This window comes from Diceros bicornis, chromosome 6 (genome assembly GCF_020826845.1).
Source record: "Diceros bicornis minor isolate mBicDic1 chromosome 6, mDicBic1.mat.cur, whole genome shotgun sequence".
Classification (NCBI taxonomy): Eukaryota; Metazoa; Chordata; class Mammalia; order Perissodactyla; family Rhinocerotidae; genus Diceros; species Diceros bicornis.
The window spans coordinates 34720129-34734937 of record NC_080745.1 but is presented as its reverse complement, the minus strand read 5'-3'; the positions used below and the strand labels follow the sequence as shown (position 1 = coordinate 34734937).

The 14809-nt window shown below is 55.6% G+C and overlaps 1 protein-coding gene across 1 annotated transcript in view; it reads left to right on the top strand.

Annotated features, from left to right (window-relative positions):
* Window positions 1–14809, top strand: part of LOC131407585 (cadherin-23-like) — a 326276-nt gene that overhangs the window by 167316 nt on the left and 144151 nt on the right. The window contains exon 9 of the mRNA XM_058544366.1: window positions 5923–6001. Within this exon, the coding sequence (XP_058400349.1) occupies window positions 5923–6001 (79 nt within the window). The remainder of the gene's footprint in view (window positions 1–5922; window positions 6002–14809) is intronic.

The window sequence follows — 14809 nt, the reverse complement described above, 5'->3', positions numbered from 1 at the left end:
CGTTCCCTGATGTGTAAGTAGGTTCCTTTGGAGCCCTGAGTCTCTGGGACCTGGTCTCAGGCTTCCTGGGTCTCCCAGGGTGTCGCGCCCTGGGCTGAGCGCAGAGGAGGTACTCAGAGCCAACTTGCTAATTGAAGTGAGGACGTGATGGTGGCCAGGCAGCCAGAGCAGCTCGGAGCAGGCCCTTGCACTGCCATGCGCTCGCCTTGGCCAATCACACAACCTCATGACCGCTTCCTATTTGGGAAACTGGGGCTGGTAGTGTCTACCATGGTACAAAGAGGGTTGTGGGGTTTTTTTTGCCATTTTTAGAGATAGCATGCTCCCCTGTGTAGAGCACCCAGCAATTGCAGGTGTTAGCAGACATTCAGTCACGGTGGTTATGAGTCGTTGTCCCTTTGGCCCCTCGAGGCCACTAAAGCCAATGCCTGGGAGGCTCCCAGGAAGCAGGTCTGAGGCCCGCCGTTTGGGTCATGAGCAGGCTGACAAGACGGGCAGTAAGCTGGGGGTTTTGGACTCTGCCCGATGCCCACAGGATCATCTCTGTGTCCACACACCTCTGCCCTTCCTCAGTCTCCCACAGGATCATCTCTGTGTCCACACACCTCTGCCCTTCCTCAGTCTCCCACAGGATCATCTCTGTCCACACACCTCTGCCCTTCCTCAGTCTCCCACAGGATCATCTCTGTGTCCACACACCTCTGCCCTTCCTCAGTCTCCCACAGGATCATCTCTGTCCACACACCTCTGCCCTTCCTCAGTCTCCCACAGGATCATCTCTGTGTCCACACACCTCTGCCCTTCCTCAGTCTCCACACTTGAAAGGAGCTCTCCGGTTTCCACATCTCTTGCACGCTTTTCTTCTGCCGGCCGATCTCCTACACACCAAGCCTGATTTTTCCAGGCTTCTAATTGGTTTCCGTGCCCGGATCCGGCCCTCCGTGTCCCTTTGCAGTGTGGAACCCTGATTAACGCGGTACTTGCCAGGCCAGCCAAGGTTGTTCAGCCTCCCAGGCGCGAGGACCCAGGCGTCCCCCTTCCTGGTCTTGTCTCTGAGGGCTGGGGGCCTCCACCGGGACCCTCGCCCGCTCTCCCTCGCCCCTCCTCTTTATCTGTGGTTCGCAGCATGTATGTCGCTCCCTATCAGTGTATCGGGCCGGCGTGCCTCATCTAAAGTGTATATATTACCTAATAAAATCCTTCTTATTTGGGATTATTGCATCAAATTTTAATTTCCTCACTCGAGCAGCAGCCTGTCGGCCTGCCCGTCACTGAAGGACCGATAGAAGGTGAAAAGAGCGGATAAACTGCACAAATTACTGCCGGCCGATGCCTATCAGCCCTTTGACTGGAATTGACTGGAATTAAGGACTGAGAAATAGGATTTTCTGCCTTGGAATCTGCTGTGGCAGCTCTTGTCGGAAGTCCCCTCCGGCCCCCACCGTCCTCCTCGCCCCGAAGGCGCCTCCCTCTCCCGAAGCAAACTGCATGTCCAGCTTTCAAGTCCCTAATCCTGTCATGGAAATGGGGTTGGGGAGTCCCAGCTGAGGCGGCAGGGAGGGAGGTGGGCCGGGACCCCCGAGGGCAGGCAGAGCCCAGCCGGGCTCCAGCTTCAGCGGCTCTCCTGGCCAGCGTCTTTGGAAGCAGGCAGGCACAGAAGGGGAGACATGTGTTTCTTCTAGAGAAGTCCCAGCTCCTCCTGACTTTGCCCCGACTTCCCTACCGGTACCCAAGCCTCACTGGCTGGGGCTGCCTTGCACATCTCCCCCACCCCCTCTTTGGCACAACCACTGGGCACAGAGCCCTGGGCCCTCGGACCTCTGCCACCCAGGCCACCCCAACACAGCCCCCTATTCCCCAGACACCCCCACCCCACCCATTCACCACACCTGTGACTTTAAGCAAATTCCTGAACCCTCTGAGCCTTGGTCTCCTCACATATCATATGCCCAGCGTTGGGGTTTGTGAGGAAGAGCTGAGAGACCCTGTGTCGGGTACCCAGCACAGTGCTCGGCACACAGCAGGTGCTCAAAACGTGCTGGATCTCCCCCGGGGCTGTAGCTGTTTTCTCTATGACACCCAGGGCACGCCTTCCCTCTAGGTGGGGATCGTTAATCTGGGTGCTGAGGAGTTTGGATTTGTGAAGTTATCTGGACTGTCACGAGCGTGCGTTGTCTGGGAGGGGCACCTTAGCTGTCATGGGATGCTCACAGCGGTTCCAGGCCCCAGTGGATAGTGACGGTCACTTTTATAGGATCTGCTGTGGACCAGGCACTGTTCCAGGCGCTTCACGTGTGTCACTTGCTGAGGGTTGGGGACTGTTATACCCATTTCATAGATGGGAAACAAAGCAGCGAGAGGTTAAGTAACTCACACAAAGGATTCAGACCCAGGCAGGCTGGCAGCAGAGTCAAACCTTTAACCCCTGGCCGTACTGCTCTTCCCACCATGAGGAGCGGGACCACGCAGGCCTGTGCACCTTGAGCCTCTCCCAGGGGATCCTCATTTCCCGGGAGGCCTCCTCCTCGGACATGGGTTCCTGGGAAGGGAAGAAGCCCCGTGGCAGAGTGGTCCCCGTCTCTCGCTCTCCTGGGCCTGCCCAGCAGGGGTTCCGCTCTGGAGAGCCAGCCAGACACAGTGCCCAGGAGGGTCTGGCTCCGGGTCAGATGGGGCCGCACTTCTCCATCCCCTGTCTTTGGAAATAAGTTTCAGTATATTGAAAATATAATCACTGAGACTCTGAAACAAGAGCCGTGGGTTCCCAAGAGCCCTCATGCCTCCCCGTTAATTCCTTCTCATAACATTTCCAGTCTTTTTGGCTGCACTTGTATTAAAAGCTCAGGATTTTATTAAAAATGGATTTATTTACCCAAAAAGAGATGAAACCCCAAACTTTGTCAGGAGCCTGTCGGAGCTCACTTCAAGGAAGCTCCCATGTGGCTCCTCCTGGGGAAGAGCCAGCCTCTTGTCGCTGGTCCGGGATTGCCCGCTGGCCCCCTCTGAGCCCCAGCACCCAGGAGGAACTCAGGCAGCCCAGGACAGGATGCCCGCAGGAGACACTTGCAGGGCTCCTAGGACTGAGAGTTCTCGGGCCACCAGGTTCCCTCTTTGCATAGGCCAACACTGGCCCCTCTTCCAGTGCTTCTCAGGCTCGCTGTCCGAGGCCCAGCCCAGCCACGCCCGGGTTGTATGCCTGGGGGCCTGCAGCTGCCCCTTGGGCTGTATTGTTTAGCGACTTTCTAGAATGGTGCTCTGGTAGGCGCTGGGCCCAGTTAACCTGGCAGGGCAGTCCCTGCCCTCCGCAGACCAGAGGCTGCCCAGGGACCCTCATGCTGAGACACACGTGGGGCCCAGGCCAGATGGGGCTGCAAAAGAGGGAGTTGTCCCGTGTTCAGAAAGCCTGTCCTTAGGCCAAAGTCCTGCAACCTTTGGGACCTCCTCTTGGGAAGAAACCCAGGCCATTCCTATGTGAGGAGTGACCCCAGGAAGGGCAGACCCCCTCCCCAAAAAGAGCTCCCTGTGGGGTGATGTTGGGGGGGAGGGGTTAGTGTAGACCCTTCAAGTCTAATGCACTGCTTCCTGAATGACCTCCCAGGGGCACCTGGGTTTGGGGCTGTTAGCATATGTTACGTGACGAGTCTGTCTTCAGGTTAGAAAGCCTGGAGGGCAAAGGTTAACAGACTTCTTTACCACTTTCCTCCTTCCAGGAGCCTTTCCTACGCTAAAGCCCGTTGCACATCTCCCAGGGAGGGACGGGGTATGACGTTTTCCCAAGTTTGACCTGAGTTAATGCTTGCAAAGTGCTTAGGCTCGTGCCCGCCTCACAGCGAGGGCTTTCACGAGTGACAGCTCTCATTATCCCAACAGAACCTGTCACAGCATTGCCTGGCAGGCAGAGCATTTGGGAGCCGAAGTACCTGAATATGAATCCTGGCTTCACCATTCACTGGGAAAGGGCCCTTAACTCGCGTTCCTGAGCTTCCTCATCTGTAGGACGGGGCTGTCCCGTGGGGTAGTTGTGAGGGCAAGATGCGTTAGTACATACAAAGCCTTTGCAGCAGCGCGGGGCACAGTGAGTGCTCGAGAAAGGACACTCGGAGTCTGCGCAGCTCGGGTCCTCAGAACCCACTTGGGGAGATGCTCACTTAATGGTGTCTCTTTCCCCGGGGGGATCTAGCCAACATTCCTGTCCTCCCGAGGGAGGGGGCACAAAGGAGGGGGCTAAACCTGCTTTCCTCACAGCCTCGGCCTCTGGGCTGCGTCCATCTCTGTGGGAGATGTTTCTCCCGGAACATTCTCCCCTTCCCTAGGCCCAGCCCAAGGGTGTTATGGGTTGCTGCACACCTGGGCCCAGGAGGAGGTGGAGCGACAGCTGTGCGGGGGCAGCACCACCCGGGGAGGGTGAGGTGGTGGACACCCCTCCTGTGTCCTGGCAGCGAGATTAGAGGAGCTGTGTGCAGGCACCTTGCACCCCAGAGCCCCACCTTCCAGGTCAGACGGCCTGTGTGTCAGGGAACAAGCCTCTCCCTGCAGGAGAAGGTGCTCAGATAGATGGGGGCAGAGGGTGCAGCCTGCAGGCTTCAGCCTCCAGCTGATGAAGGGCGAATGGGCAGAGGCAGCCAAAGCCACAAGAGCCCTTCATTAGACACACAAATGCCAGCATTGATGTTTCCCCAGGGGATGGGGTCGGGGCTGTCCTGCTCTCCACCCGGGGAGAATGCAGCCTGGCCCGGAGCCTCAGACAAGCACGGTTGGCTGGACGATGGCATGGTAGAGCCTGGAGAGCAAGGTGAAGGTTGCCCTGAGCAAGGGGTGACTCAGCAAGTGGCGGTGGTGGTGGTGACATTAGGATCCTCTCGTTTGTACATTCATTTATTCAATCAATCAACCGATCCATCAATTGATATTTGAATGTGCCCATTATATGCCAGGATCTCTTCCTAGAGAGTCGTATACCTCCAAGCCTCTGCCTGTGCTGCATCTTTTGCCTGGAGCACCTTCCTTTTCATTTTCTCTCTCTGGCAAACTCCTACTCATTCTACGCTTCCCATCCTAAATGTCCCATCTGCACAATCCTTTGCCAGCTCCTCCGGGTGGACCTCTGCACTTTTGAGTACATTTCTGCACTGAGCACTCCCATATGTGTATCACAGTGTCTGTGGATATGTCCTCGACCCCTCATCGTAGACTGTGTACTCCCCAAGAGCAGGGACCCCTGACTCCCCTTGCTGGTAGTCCAGCTCCTGGCACCTTCTCCCCCAGTGCTGCACGTAGAATGAATGGGGTGTGGACGGAGACATTCGAGGCAGGAGCTGCCAGCTGCAGCGCTGGGTGAGGCACGGTTCCTAGGGCCATGGTGGCCTCCAGGGTGGCCACAGTCATCCCTGGAGAGACTCGCTTTCAAGATTTATGATGCTTTCATCCGTAGAGTAATTGATCCACGATGTCCTCCTTTACTCGAGCCTTAGGGAAAACAAGGTCCAGGGGTTTTTGCTGTTATTCATACTAAGGGGGACAAACTGAGACCAGAGAGGGGCAGCAGCCTTCCTGAAGTCACACACCAATGTGATGGGTGATTGAGGTAGAGACCAGATCTCCTGTCCCCCTGTCGGATGTTCCTCCATCAGCTCTTGTTTCTTGGGTGGCTCATCTGAATGAGGGGAGACGGGGAGGCAAAGGGGGAGTGAGAGCATCAGCAAGATTGGGACTCTTCAAGGGACACTGAGATATTTGCCTGGGGGCCTCAGGGTGTGTTCCAGGGACGATGGGGGCAGCTGAGGCCTGAGCACTCGGCACCTAGGCTGGCCTTGCAGCCAGGAGTCCACCTGGGGAGGGAAACTGTGGTGCCAGGACAGCTACAAAGAAAGACAGCAGCCTGGGGGCCGGGCAACCAGACTCAAGTCCCTCATCTCTCCCACCCAGGGCACCACAGTGCGTGTTATCACTGCCATCGACCAGGATAAAGGACGTCCCCGGGGGATTGGCTACACCATCGTCTCAGGTAAGGCCTAGGCTGCCCCTGGCCCCCACCCCCACCGGAGAAGAGCCACTGTAGGAGCGCCAGGCTCTGCAGGGCTGAAGAGAGTGTGTGGGTGTGTGGGACCAGCGGTGTGAGGGGCCTTCCCCAGGGACAACCCTGGCCAAAGGCCCCAGGAAGGGGACTGACTGGGTGAATGAGGGAGGACAGAGGAGGAGAGGAGCTTGGGACAAAGGCTAAGAGGTCTGGGGGCTGGGGGGTGGTGTGGGGGGCAGGAGCATGTGCTGCTATCCAAGGGCTGAGGCAACTAGGCACTTTGGGGCTCTAAGCCTGGGACCTTGGTGACTCCCACCTAACCTTCTTCAGTGCTCTGGGCTTTTCTTTTCTTACTTGATGAAAAGGTGGCAGTTTTTACATCACTTAGAATTAATAGAGCTGCACTTTCAGCTGATTTCATGCTCCCTTCACATTTCTGACCGCTAGAAATTCATGTCTCATCTGGAATGTTGCAGGGGGGCACATAGGCCCTCCTTCCCCACCCCGGCCCCTCATTAGAGAAGAATAGTGACTGACCGCAGAGAGCGTTCTGGGGGATGAGAGCCCGGACCCCACCGCCCCCTCCAAAGACTGACGAAATGGCAGCTCCGTTTGGCTGTCCCAGGGCTGGGGGGCTTTGGAGCAGGGGAGCTAGTGAGAGGTCCGTGAGGAGCTGCTCACCATGACAGACTCCAGCTCTGTTCCTGTCCTCCCACCCCAGCCCCCCCACAGCCTCCCTGCTTAGCCCACTAGTCAATGAGGGGTTAGCCTGGTGCCTCTCAGCAGGCCAGTGTCCACCCCATGGCCCCTCCCTGCCACACTGCTGAGAAGAGGGAGTGGCATTGTTGGGTCGTTTCCTCCCTACAGCTCGAAAGACAGCAAGGTGTAGTAATCAAGAACATAGAGGATGGAGTCCATTGCCTTGAGTGAGGCTCTATACCTCAGTTTCTCATCCATCAAATGGGAGCAATGAGAATACCTATCTAGGGTGGTTCAAGGATCAGAAGACTTAATGTGTGTAAAGAGCTTAATTCATGTATGTAAGGTATTTTGTAAGTGTTAGCTTTATTATTATTACTGCTGGCAGCTAATAATACCTTGGGAAGCTGGGGGTTAGCCGGTGGGAGGGAGACCCCTCACATCCCTGGGAATGCAGGAAGTCAGGGGTATTGTGGGCTCCCTGTGACCTGCAGCTGCTGGCCTGACTGTTATTGTGCCTCTAAGCCCAGGGTACCCCAGGACCCAGAGCAGATGCTGGGCTAGCCCGTGCAGTGGGCAGCAGTGGGGGTTTGAGCCTCTGCTCCCCCCACCCCAGTTTCTCCCCATTCTGGTGCCCAGCACAGGTCTCAGCACAGAGTAAACCTCCATATGTACTTGTGGAATGAATGAATGAATGATTTTCATTCTAGGGTGGTGGGTTTTCAAACTCCAGGGTGCCCAGGAATCGCCGGGGGCTACTACCAAAAATGCAGAGTCCTCGGCCCCCGTGGAGATTCTCATTCTGTAGGACAGGGGTGGGGCCCAGGAATGGTCCTTTCCTGCAGTGCCCAGGCAGCTCAGGTGCAGGTGATCTTTACACCAGGATGGAGGAAACCCAGTCCTAGGAAGGAGGCCATTCTCCAGGAAGACAGTTCCCAGGGGGCCTCTCCTGGTGGGCAGAGGAGGAGGGAGGCCCATGCTGATGCTAGTCTCCTTCATGAGTTTTTCAAGTTGGGAAGCAAAGCATGTGCCTCCCAGTGACAAGGGGCTTGTGCTGGAGATCTGAGGGAACATCATGAGCCCCAAGGGTGATGGAGTTGAGGGGCCAGGATAAGCGGCAATGTGAAGGGGACACCTGGCTGGATGGGGGATTGACTCCTCATCTCATTGCCTCTGAGCTGGTTCCAGACGTACCCCAGCCTGGATGGGGGTGACGAGCAAGGAGGCAGGACCTGGCCTGAGGTCATGGCCAGACCAGAAATTCCTCCAGTGATGCTGGGAGACCATGCTCCAGGGCATTGGTCCATGCTGGATTCCAGGCTGCCAGCCTTAGCCCCACAGGTCCTCTCCGGCTTTCAGAGATGGCCCCAGCCACCTCTTCCCCCTCACCCCCTTCCCCTTGGAGCAGGAGGCTAGAAGGCAGAGCTGCTGAGCCTCTGGTGTCTGGACTGGGCTTGGAGCTTGGAGCCTGAGGACAATTGCCTATAGCAGCATCCTATGGGATTTCCAAGGGTAAACTCTCCTGGGCCAGGTTCTCAAGTACAAATAACAGGAGAACCAGGGTGTGAAACTATAGGGAGGAGATGTATGTGAAGGTGGAGGCAGGAGACAGAAACTTCTGGAAGGCCTGGAGCACTTAGCATAGCTTTATAGGATTCCTACTGCCAGCCCAGATGTGCCTTGAGGGCTTTTAGAAAGGATGACAAATGGGTTTCCTCTCCCATGCCAACTTTGATCGATTGGTAATGGCTGCCTGAAGAGGACCATGAGCCAAACCAGCTCAGTGTGGTATTCAATTGGTAGAGCCTGCTATGGGTGTGGAAAGGAAGAGGGCAGCACCCATGGCAAATATTTGCAGTCCTCATTAAGATAGCCCTTGGACCACGCTCGCTTGACGGGTGGCCTCTGTGGTCTTCTAACTATCTCATGGGTGTTTGTCACCACCTGACCCCACCCAGTTCCCTTTCAGACAGCTTGAGGAAAGGGCGGTCCTTCTCTTTTTCTTCCCTCCCCATCCTGAGAACCTGGCTCAACAGGGTGCCCACCCACCAGTTCCTGCCTGCCCTTCTCCCTTGGCCCTGGGCTGGCACGGTCTCCCTGCACGCCAGCCTCCGTGCGAGCCTAAAGCAGGTGGGCAGGCAGGAGGGCAGAGTCCCCAGCGGAGCAGGTGGGCAGAGGCGAGGATTTGGCCTCGTCTCTGTTTCTCTCGGCTAGTAGACAGAGCTGCAAAGAACATTGTCCGCCAAGGGCGTGGCCTCACACCCCGGCCTCTCCGTGACCTTAAGTCACAGCCCTTTCCTGGGAGGCTTGGCTGGTGCCCGTTTGGCCTGAAGCAGGAAGAAGGGATGCCCCAAAAGGACCTTCACGCTGACTGCCCCAACCTGCCCCGAGTGCCTGGGGGAGCCTGCTCCAGCGCTCGGTGCTCTGGAACCATTTTCAATTGAAAGAAAGAACTGAGGGCCTCGGGGGCTCCCAGAGCCAAGTGCGAGTCCTGAGGGCGTGGTGGGTGACCCAGTCTCCAGGCGCCTCCAGAGCCAGGTGGTGGCTCTGTCTGCACGTGGGTGGACACAGGCCTGAACCCACAGTGATCCACAGCACGCAGTTAACCTACCCGGCTCCCCGAGGCCCCGTCCCCTCCAGGCTGTTTATCAGCCCTGCAGGTGGGGGATTTATGTCTGCACACCAGTGCTTTCCCCATTACTAATGACCCCTCTGTTTTGCCAAGAACAAAGAGGCCTTCAGCGGTAAGTTATGGCTCCATTGCCATCAATTTGTTCTCAGCCTCTCGTGGCCAAGCTGAGACTAAAGAATGACAAGGTTCTTTTCCTGTAGAGGACCTGGCACGGGCCCCATCGCTTCCTCAGCCTTACCTGCCCTGCCGCTCACCAAGGGCATCACTTCCCCAGGGCCCAACCAAGATGGGGCTCTGGCCGGCTCCCGTCCCCAACGGCCCGCCCCCAGCCTGTGGTCTGAGCAGACACCCTCCTCTGCCAGACAGAGACAGTCCAGCTTCAAGGAGCAGCTGTGCTCCCCTCCACCGCAGAGCCCTGGACTTAGAGTCCAGAGTTGTGTGTTTGAGGCCCAGCTCTGCTACCTGTGGCAGTGTGTCTGAGCAAGGCTTTTGAGCCCCTTAATAACCCCATGATCGTCATCCGTGGAACGGGGTTGATTATCCCCATGGCAAATAAGATGGTGCCAGAGAGACTCTAAAGGGCCATAAAATATTAAGCATTATCAATTATGAAGGAAAGATCAGGACCCGGGGTCCTTGAGACCCCTATTCACTCATTTTCTCCTTCGTTCGTTTAAGTAGAGAAGTGGTTAGAGTGCGGGCTTTAGGGCCGCTCTCCAGGGTGGTGACCACCAGCTGGACTGGCCAGTACAGTTGCCTGTGGGGCTGCCGAGCTCTTGAAATGTGGCTGGGCTGAACCGAGATGTGCTGTAAATATAACCCACAAGATTTTGAATACTTAGTATGCAAAACAGGTTATAAAATATCTCATTAGTAATGCCTTATATTAATGACATGTTGAAATGATATTTTAGATATACTGGGTTAAATACAAGGTTATTAAAATTAATTTCACCTATTTATTTTTTCTTTTCACGTGGCTCCTAGAGAATTTAAAATAACACCCGTGGCTCACATTCTCTTTCTAAGGGCAGCCCTATTCCAGAGTTAGACTGCCTTGGTTTGCCTTCTGCCACTGACCAGCTGTGTAACCTTCTAAGCATCAGTTTTCCAGTCTGTAAAATGGAGGTAATAATAGTCCAGGCCTCACAGGGATGTGTGAATGTCCTGAGAGCTGGTGGGGCGCAAGGCACCGTCCTGGCCTCAGGAACCTGCGGTGCAGTGGGGGAGACAGGCAGTTGCCCTGGTGGAACCCTGGGAAGAGAAGAGCTCACTGTGTTGATAAGTTGGCGTGGAGTGGTGGCTCCCTGGGGGGGGTCCGTTAGACTGTTCTCTCTACTTTTGTATATGTTCAAAAGTATCCATAATAAGAGGTGAGAAAGAGTTCATGGGAGGGGGCACCTCCCCCGGCCATCAGTGGGGTGGGGAGACTCACTGAGGAGAGATCGTCTGAGCTAGGCACTGACTGGTGAGCCGGAACCAGCCAGGAATTGGCGGAGGGAGGGTGTGTTGCAGGCAGAAGGAGCGCTGAGTACCAAGATCCAAGGGTAGGAGAGAGCGCCGCGAGGCATGGGACTGCAATGATTTAGCGTGCCCGAGTGCAGGACGTAGGGAGGCCGTGGGGAGAGGAGGGCGCTGAGAGAGGCAGGGCTCGGCCATGCACGGTGTGGAGTGCCCGGCTCAGGAGAGTGCCAGGCCTTGGTCCTGAGGGCAGCAGGGAGCCAGTAGGGGAGGTAGGTGGTTGGGGGTGCATTGTACAAAGCTCACTGTGTCTCCAGCAGACTGGAGCTAGTGGGTTGGGGGAGGGCAGGCGGGAGCGAGCGGCCAGCGGGGATGCTGCCGAAGTGTCCCCCAACTGGCCAGCACCATGGGGAACAGAGCCAGAGCCAGAGGAGGGTGAGGAGGCCGAGTTGACAGGAGGTGACAGGTGGGACAGGTGGCGTAGGTGCAGGAGATGCCCAGGACCCGTCCTTGGCCTGAGATGCCTTTAAAGCCCCCTTGGGCAGGAAGTTGCTTAATTTAACTTCCAACTACTATTTGTTCCAGAGAGGCCTCCTCTTTTCCCAGCTAAGTGACCTTGAGTGAGTGACTAAAACTCTCAAAGCATCAGTTTCCCCATCTTTTAACTGTGGCCAGTGGCATCTTTCTCACAGAGTAGTGAAAATAAAAGTATGTAGAATATATATAAAAGAACATGATGAGACTATTATATAAAGTGAGTGGCATTTGGTGAGTGTCTACCACAGGTCAGTGCGTGGTGGGCTCTCAACAGATGTCACCACTTTCCCTCCTGCCTGCCACCAGTCAGGATGCAGGACAGACAAGCCCAGTCACACTGTCAGAAGCCCATGTTGCTAGCTGTGGCCACTCTTACATGTGAACGAACCAGGCTAGCCCAGGTGGCCAGGAGCCCAGGTCGAAGGCTTGTCTCAGTCAGCCCCAAGGGCACTAAGGCCCAGATTCTGTCTGGGGATCATCTTCCTGTAGGTGCCTGGACTTTTCATCATTTCACCTCGCCTGTCGTAGGGAGCCCATCTATGAGAGGCTGTGGAGCAGTGGTTCTCAAAGTGGGGGCCTTGGACCAGCAGCAGCAGCATTACCTGGGAACCTGTTAGACATGCGAGTTCTCAGGCCCCACCCCAGAACTACTGAGTCAGACACTCGGGTAGTGGGGCCCAGAAAACGGTCTTAGGCCCTTCAGGTGGTTCTGCCACTGTCTGAATCCTTTTCCCTGCATTGGAAGCATTTTTATTTCCCACAAATACCAGACTGATGAGTTCTGTCATTGGAGTCTCTCCTTCTTGTAATTGATACTAAACAGACTCCTATCCTGTGCCGAAGGACCCTCACCACCCTGGCGTATGAGGGTTGGGTGAACGAGCCCACACTAGCACTTTCCACCATGTCCTGCATTGCAGCCGCCCTCTCAGCCCAGACCCCACTCCACTATCCTCTTCCCGGCTGAAGAGGCCTAATCTCTCCCGTCATCACACCTGGCAGCGTACATCCCTTTCCCCATCTGAGCCCTGCTTCCCAGGCCTTCTGCAGCAGTGCAACATCCCCCAGGGAGGGGAGGGGAACCCCATTTATTGGGTGCCTGCCGTGTGCCAGGCACTGGCTGGACACGTTTATTCCTCACAATAGCGTATGAGGGAGACAATTTCCGCTTTGTAGACAGGAAAGCAAGGTTCAGAGAGTTTACATAGATTGGCCAAGGGTCACAGCTACTAAGCAGAAGAGCAGGGATTTGAACCCAAGTCTCTTGGGCTCCAGAATACACCCAGTTGCCGTGACGACAGTGGTTCTCAAAGTGTGGTCCCCAGACCAGCAGCATCAGCATCACCTGGGAATTATTAGAAACGCAAAATTTTGCACACCACCCTAAACCTACTGAATCAGCAACTCTGGGGGTGGGGTCCAGGTGATACTGCCACTGCTGGTCTGGGGACCACACTTTGAATGACACTGGTCTAGAAGAGCATGTGTCCTCCCATGGGGCTGAAACCACCCCAAGGGGGCAAACATTTGTTCTGAGGGGTGCAAAATGTCTTACTCTTTTTATGAATAAAGCACAGATATGCGTACAGACGTATGTTATATGTGTGGTATTGAAATTTCTTGTGGGTTGGGATAGTAGTTAGGAAAAAAGGTCTAAAATGGCTGGGGTGAGGGGGCGATACTGGAAAAAAGGTTTAGAGACACACGCCTAGAGTACATAAGAGGTGAGCAGTATCAGGGCCGAACCCCTCCCTCCCAGCCTGAAGAGCAGTGACCTCACCCCCAGGTCACACTGGGGCCCTGCCCAGGCATGTTAGCGAAGGACAACTTCACTGCCACTCTCTGGATTTTACTTTTAAAGCTACCAGGTGAGGCGGTTCCTTGAAAATACATTGAACACTTTGAATGAAGTGAAGTCGGCATGTGTGTGTTTGTGTGTGTGTAGAGAGAATAATCGGGTACAGTCAGACTTGCACAAGTCCACACCCCCCACATATGCCAGTAACTGAATTGGTCCCTGACGCTGGCCCAGTGGGGGCAGCTCTCACAGGAGACCACCGTTGGAGACACATCAGAGCCCTTGTGATTGGCTGCTGGGCACTTTTCTCCCCCCAGAAGTGAAAACGCGGGGAAAGAAGACCTGCTTTGGAAATCTGATTTGCACCCCACGGACCCTGGCTGGGCGTCTACAGTGGGCGCCTGGAAGCCCCGGAAGCTTCAGGGCACAGCAGGGAATGGCCCACCGGGCTGGAGCCGAGAGGTAGCCAGGGAGGAGTCAGGGCAGATCAGAGACGGGTGAGGGACTAGTTGGTGGAGGGCATAGAAGGCAGAAAAAGTGGGTTCTGGAGCATGGCTGGGTTGGGAGGGGGAACATGGGGTCATCAGAAGGTTTATCTCATGGGAGTTCTCGATGATTGAAACAAGGGTGATCTGCTAACAGGCTACTGGGCCAATCTAGGGGAGGACAAAGGGAGTCGTTGTGGAGATGTACAGGAGGAAAGCCGGCAGGCTCTGGTGATGTACTGAAAATAGATGGTACAGGAGAAGGAGAAGACAGAGAAGCTCTAACCTCTGAGTCTAGGTTTCTGGGGATTTTGTGGTGTCCGAGGCAGAAAGGGGAATATTCATAAGGAAAGCAGATCTGTTTACACCTGTGACTGCCAACCTAGACCCATCTCATCACACGGATGAGAACTTCCCCATCCCATACCGAGGCAAACATCACTAATTGATCCCAGCACACTTTCCTACTGAGCCTGGATGGGCCTCCAAGCCTTTCCTACCCAGCCGTCCAGAAGCCACTAGCAGGTGATAGGCGTTCTCTCTAGAGCTGGAAAGAATGTGCTGTGCAAGGTTTATCCTATTCGCATCCCTTGGCTCTCTTCTTTCAAAAACATCTAAGGACAGTGGCTCTAGAGGGTTTTTTATTTAATTTTACAAATACACTGGCATATTGTTTACAGTGCTCTCCCACCACCACACCAACACAGCAACTGTGTGTCTTACCAGCACTGCATTCCTCCCGATGAGCCACAGGAGAGGCTGCGCATGGTTCTCCCCCTGGGTCTTTCTCCCTCCCTTCAGGAGCGCGCTTCTCCCCAGCTCTGCCCTGCCTGGTGATAACTGAGGAGTCCTTGTCCTTCCCCCTCCTGTAAGGAGGCCCCGCACGCTCTCGTCGGTAGCATTGGCTTCTTTCCCATGAATCACACTGGTCAGTGGACCTGTAAGAGGTTTCCCTGGCCCACGGCCGGAGACCCTCCGTTTCTGTGTCCCCTCTTTCCCACAGCCTCCTCACGGGCAAGAGTCTCTGTCCCTTGCTCAGGACACTCTAGCCTCCTGGGTGGCCCGTGTACTGTGGGAGCCCCCCCAGGCCTCCCCGTCAGGCCCACCCAGAACTTCCTCTGCTGCATCTTGAGTCCACCTCCCCGGCTGCTCAGCTCTGGAAGCACCTTCTTCTCCGGTGCCTG